The sequence below is a fragment of the Myotis yumanensis genome, unplaced genomic scaffold (genome assembly GCF_028538775.1).
Source record: "Myotis yumanensis isolate MYYU_CA2020_CCGP unplaced genomic scaffold, mMyoYum1.0.hap1 SCAF_2, whole genome shotgun sequence".
NCBI lineage: Eukaryota > Metazoa > Chordata > Mammalia > Chiroptera > Vespertilionidae > Myotis > Myotis yumanensis.
The window spans coordinates 7,716,404-7,722,403 of record NW_027223753.1 but is presented as its reverse complement, the minus strand read 5'-3'; the positions used below and the strand labels follow the sequence as shown (position 1 = coordinate 7,722,403).

Below are 6,000 nucleotides of genomic sequence, written 5' to 3'. Positions count from 1 at the left end.
AATGAAAGAGTGGATGGGGTTGTTCCCCGGACTCCCATCCCCCTGGCAGCTCTGATGGTTTCCAGTCCAGTCCTGCGGGGAGCGTGCCAGGGAACATAGTTGACACCTGACATGGCTGAGCCTGTTCCCTGTCAGTCTGTGGGACCAGGTGCATGTGGTTTTGCTGCTGGGACAGTCATGCTTTCTGAACCGTCTCATGGACGTTCTTAGGAAGAAACTACGGCCCAGAAAGCTCGCAGTTGACTCATCTGGGGATTACAGCTGTCAGGTAGCATAAGAGGACGTGGGGCCTGGCCTTTTCCATGACACATCACTACTTATGGACCGTGCACTCAGGAGTCCTGATATCTGGCAAATTCAACAATTGGATTTAACATACTATTCGTTTTCTTGTTTTTTTAAATATATTTTTATTGATTTCAGAGAGGAAGGAAGAGGGAGATAGACACATCAATGATGAGAATCACTGATTGGCTGCCTCCTGCGTACCCCACACTGGGGATTGAGTCCACAACCCAGGCAGGTGCCCTGACTGGGAATCGAACCATGGCCTTCTGGTCCTTAGATTAACGTTCAACCACTGAGCCATGACGGCTGGGCAACATACTGAGTATTTGTTATGTGGAAAGCCTGATTCTCCCAGCTATCCTGTTCCCAGCATCCAACTTGTATGAGAGCGGACAGGATTGGTAGGGAGTTGACCCAGGGCGTGGCACTGGAATTCTTCTGGAGCAGCGTAGGTGGGGGTGGGAGGAGTAGACGGGTGTGACGGATAGACACAGAGCCTGACCACTGTAGTCTCCGGACCAGCAGAGCATTTGTAGCTGAGGACCAAGGGGCAGTGAGCTGTCCCAGGAACAGGAATCTGGAACGTGCTCCCAGACCAGCCGTGGGCAAACTACGGCCCGCGGGCCGGATCCGGCCCGTTTGAAATGAATAAAACTAAAAAAAAAAAAAAAGACTGTACCCTTTTATGTATTGATGTTTACTTTGAATTTATATTAGTTCACACAAACAGGTGACATAACTTACCAGCTTATCTGGAAATGTTCCTCAGTGTGGCCTGACGTGATCGAGATCTCCAACCAAAGCTCTGACTCAATGTTATACTCAATCATCTCTTTTATTTTAAAACTGTCCACACTGCATTGAGCATCAACACAGATGTGACTTAGAAACCCACAGCCTGGTCCCAGCAGGTGATGGGTCCAGTGTACGACTTGGGGTGGGCCGTTATTGTTCACAGTGAAAGAAAAAAGAAAGGATGAAATGGACATTATTCCCAACTCCTGTCTGGGAATCTGAGTGATGAAACAGGAGGGTTTTAAGCTCATAATGCTTTTCCTAACCCCTTTCTCTCAATCAAAGATGATGTTCAAACATGGAACCTGGGCTGGTAGACCAGCTGAACTTAGGCAACAGAAGGGCACGCTGTTTAAAATAACGTCCACACGTTACTGCAAACAAAAAAAAGGGTGGGGGGAGAAGAGGGGAACAGCTGTGCTTTCTGATAGTTTACTTTTTCCTGTTTGATGAGCTCGTGCAAGTTTACAGGATATCAGATCTGCACAAACACAGTCAGGACAGAGCATCTGCTAAGTGTAAAGACCTTCTGTTTAGGAAAAAGCCTTCAGCTGACCCCTGGGAAACAATGTACTGAACTGGGCGGTGCCCACACCAAGAACAGCAGCTTGGGCACCTTGATTCTGATTTTTCAACTACGACCCCACAGAAACACGTGGGATCTCATGAAGACTGGGAGTATCTTCTGTTTTTAAATCCAGCTGCTTTTTAAAAATTAATATTTTATAAGATTATTTCCTCTAAGGCAGGAAGGGAAAGTTAGAAACCTGGTAGGTTCTGGCTCCCATGCCAGAGGCACACGGAGGGCTTCTTTCTGTTTGGGGACCACCAAGGTTCTTAGTGTCTGGGATAGGTGAGCCTCTGGCACCGCCGGGCTGCCAGCAGCCTCCTGAGCCACCATCAGGGCTGAGGTCTCCATAGTCTAGATCAGCGGTCGCCAACCTTTCGGACCTCACGGACCACCAGTGGTCCATGGACCCCCGGTTGGCAACTACTGGTCTAGATCAAAGCAGCCAATCTGAAGGGTCTGCGTCATGGAAATGAGAAGGCCACCCCCTTAGCACTGGCTCCCCAGCATCTGAGGGAAGCAGAGGGTCAAGTAGGAGCAAACCTTTGCGTCATCAAGTCATCGCTGGAAACGAGGGGAAAGCAAGCCTGGAGGCTGCCCCGTAGCTTGTTAGCTTGTTGTGAGATTTACAGATTGCTCCAGCTGAGATTCTTCCACTTGATTATTCACACCAAACCAGGCTTTAAAGATGGACCAAACTAGACCGGAATGTGTCCATTTCAACAGATCAGAAATTGCAAAATGCTGATGCCATTTACTGACATAGCACTAGACCCAAGGACTCCACTGGTATAAATATTTCCAGATTCCTTTGCATTTTAACAATAACAGAGAACGGTTAGAACAAAGGCCTGACTACGGCATCTGCCCTCGATGGAATTACGTTGTCTGAGTGACAAATCAATCTAGAGTGTGCTCCGTTTCCTCTGCATTTTGTTTTCTAAGTCATCTTTCCCAAAACTTGTATGTTAAAAAAAGTTTCTCAAAAGACAAAATATTTAGAGGAGCAAGTCTTGTGGATGATCGTTCCTGCGGTTACTCTTGGCAGGCGGAGGGATCACCATGGATTCTGAGTCGGGGGCCAGGCATTTCCATGGGTCATCTTCTCCCATGTGCTCAGGGACAGGGGAGGTCGGAAAGTCTTTTTTAAACATGCTGGCAGGAGGGCACAATTCTTCAGCTCTTTAGGGCCTGTGAAAACAGAGAGGCGATGGTTACTCCTTCTAGTGGCACTGGGAACGGGAATCCCGGGAGTCATGTGCCTATTGTCTTTCTAAGTGTTCCAATTCTGGAGCCTTGCGCTCTTCTTTCTCAACCATTCTTCCTCCGTGCCTGGCTCCCACACAGCAGGGGTCCGATTCCTGGGCATCTCCAAATACATAAACTTGTGACTGCACTGTGAATCGTGTCTCTCAAACCCCCAGATCCATGGCATCTGTCCTCTTCCTGTCCCCCAGACTCCCCAGTCATATATCATCTTCCCAACAGAAATACAAAAAAGGTTTCCTCTGGCTATGAATTCTAATGTTCTGAATTCTTAGGGAATTTTAACAAAGAGGAAGAATCCCTTCTCATCAGTAGCCAATGCTAAGACTACTCTACCACGTGTGTGGGTGTGTCCAGGGCAGGATGGAGGGAAGGACCCCATCCCAGCAGAATTCCTCATCACTAGGGAGCCCTGGCCCCATAGCAGACGGACTTCTGGAAACCTCCCACCTCTGATGATTGGGAGCAGGGTGATGAGGTGTCAAGTTTAAACTTGGTTTGGGTTTTTTCTCAAGTCGTTAGTTGGAAAATTAAGACAAGAGGTCAGGTTTGGTCAGAGTTCAATGGAAGTCAACCACAGAGTCACCTCTGACTCTCTTTTCTTAGAAACACGTAAGGCCCACGTACACACTTGTTCTTCTGGGGAAACTTCAGATGCAGGGCTTCTAGAGGTCGGGGCTTTTGACCTTGACCCTTATTTCAAGTTTTCCATTAGCTCCAAGGTCAGAGCTCTAGAAGTGACTACCTTCACTTATCTATCACATGGGTGTAAGTTGTTTACTTACGAGTACCTTCCCGACATTTTTCGCACGACCACAACGATGATCCCAGCAATGAATCCAATGCCTAGTAAGACACCAACTATGATTCCAATCAGGGTCCCAGTCGAAAAGCCATCTGAATGAGAGGGAAGAAACCATGAGCCCAGATAAACAATACACCTGCCATACAACGTGTCATCCACAGCGCCACTGCCCTACTGTAGATCGAAATCATGTTCTATGGTGTTTCTCCTGTATCCAGTGGAAGCTGTTCTAGAAGAGGAGAAACCTGGGCTCTTCTAATCTCATCTAACGAGTGGAAAGATTTCTGGGTCTCAAGATTGATGAAGTATACCATTCATACAGCATGGATTCACAGTTAATCATTGGGTAGTGTCACTCTTAAAAACAATAAACTGTGATATGACACCATTCTCCACAAATGTCATTAAGTGAATTAGACTCATTTGTGGTTTGATTATTTTCAAATACAGGCAATTCCCTTTTCTCTCTTAAAAGAAGTTTGAAACCTGTTTCTTGGAGGATTCTCTATTCTGCACTTGTTGACTCCAATCCAGAAAAGAATGTAATTCATCACAAAGATTAGGTTCAAAGAAACCCCCCACTTTTTAAAAAAAATCTGAAAAGAATATTTGGATACCAAAACCTAGCTTACCTTTCGCACCTGTTGTCTGTGTGTCTTCTGTAAAGAGAGATGTAATGATATAGAATTATTAGGATTTAATAACTGTAATTTAACAATTGGCAAAAGATAAGTTTACCCTAAGAGGAAGGGAGCAAAACACAAGCAAAGAAGATAATTTCTTAAATAAATTGGATCAGGGGATTTTTAAGCAAGCTTTGACATGATCCTGTCTTCAAAACTATTATTACTGAATTTATGAACGCTTCTTCACGCCTATGGGTCCAAAGTACTTTTGTGTACATTACTTTTCCGCTATCAACTCAAGGCAACTGGCTCACGGAGGGTTTTTTTTGTGGTTTTTTTATATATATTTTATTGATTTTTTACAGAGAGGAAGGGAGAGGGATAGAGAGTTAGAAACATTGATGAGAGAGAAACATTGATCAGCTGCCTCCTGCACACCCCCTACTAGGGATGTGCTCGAAACCAAGGTACATGACCTTGACCAGAATCGAACCCGGGACCCTTCAGTCCGCAGGCTGATGCTCTATCCACTGAGCCAAACCGGTTAGGGCGGCCCATGGAGGTTTTAAATAAATGATTAGGAAGTTTCAGAGCTTAGGGCAGCCGTGGGCAAACTACGGCCCGCGGGCCGGATCCGGCCCGTTTGAAATGAATAAAACTAAAAAAAAAAAAAAGACCATACCCTTTTATGTAATGATGTTTACTTTGAATTTATATTAGTTCACACAAACACTCCATCCATGCTTTTGTTCCGGCCCTCCGGTCCAGTTTAAGAACCCATTGTGGCCCTCGAGTCAAAAAGTTTGCCCACCCCTGGCTTAGGGTAACAAAGAATCCAAGGCTGTTGATTCTTGGTCCAATGTCAAGGTCATGGAAAACTCACCCACTGGGATGAGGTCTGTTTTGAAGAATTTTCATTTTGAGAGCACTATGCTCTAGTTTTGGAAGGTGTGGCCAAGACTGAGATTTGTCTTTTGATATTAATTGCCTGCTTTTTTTTAGTAGCAAAATTCTCAGCTTACAGGGCAGTAGCAACACGCCCAGCTCAGTTTAATGAAAGAATACACACCTTGTATTCATGCCACTGTGATTTTAGGATTTCTACCTGCAGCCAAACCTAGTTCAATAGTTGCAATGTGAATATTTTCATTTACCTATCACATGGGTATCACTTATTTATTTACAACTATCTTCCTGTAAGTAAATAAGAAAATGGTGAGTTTCAGATAATTTCACATAATTCCTATTTAAAAGTAAAGGTGTTTTGTTCTCTCCCATCAACCTCTCTGTAGCGAGTCCTTAACTCCTCTGGGGGGTATTTGTTTATCTGGAGGTGCCTTGATTTCATGATACAATGGAGGGAAGTGAACCAATCAGGCCCTTCCCTACAACCTTAGCTCACAACTTGCAAAATGCAGATACCCAATAACGTTCTTAATGAAAGATGACACCAGCCGTCCATCATCTACAAAATGCTTGCTTTTCTAATGGTTGGGTTTGAAAGAAGCCATCCCTTTGAACCACGGCTGTCTCCAGAAAGACACCTTTTCAAGGGGGGCCCAGGGTAGGTGGGGGTCTCCCTGCATGAGCTGAACCTATGGCTCGGGAGCACTCACACGGAGCTCAAGTGGATGGGGCTATCCCACCATAAA

At 45.3% G+C, this 6,000-nt stretch overlaps 1 protein-coding gene across 3 annotated transcripts in view; it reads right to left on the bottom strand.

Annotated features, from left to right (window-relative positions):
• Positions 1-423: 423 nt before the first annotated feature.
• PDPN (podoplanin) overlaps positions 424-6,000 on the bottom strand; it is a 30,681-nt gene continuing 25,104 nt past the window's right edge. Inside the window, exons 4-6 of one of the 3 annotated variants that reach the window (XM_070404116.1) lie at positions 4,355-4,381; positions 3,703-3,814; positions 424-2,842 (exon numbers count right to left, since the gene is read on the bottom strand). In XM_070404116.1, coding sequence (XP_070260217.1) covers positions 2,836-2,842; positions 3,703-3,814; positions 4,355-4,381 — 146 coding nt within the window. In that variant the 3' untranslated portion in view covers positions 424-2,835. Of the gene's footprint in view, positions 2,843-3,698; positions 3,815-4,354; positions 4,382-6,000 lie in introns of those variants that run through there. The other 2 variants (XM_070404119.1, XM_070404118.1) reach the window with 2 other exon arrangements.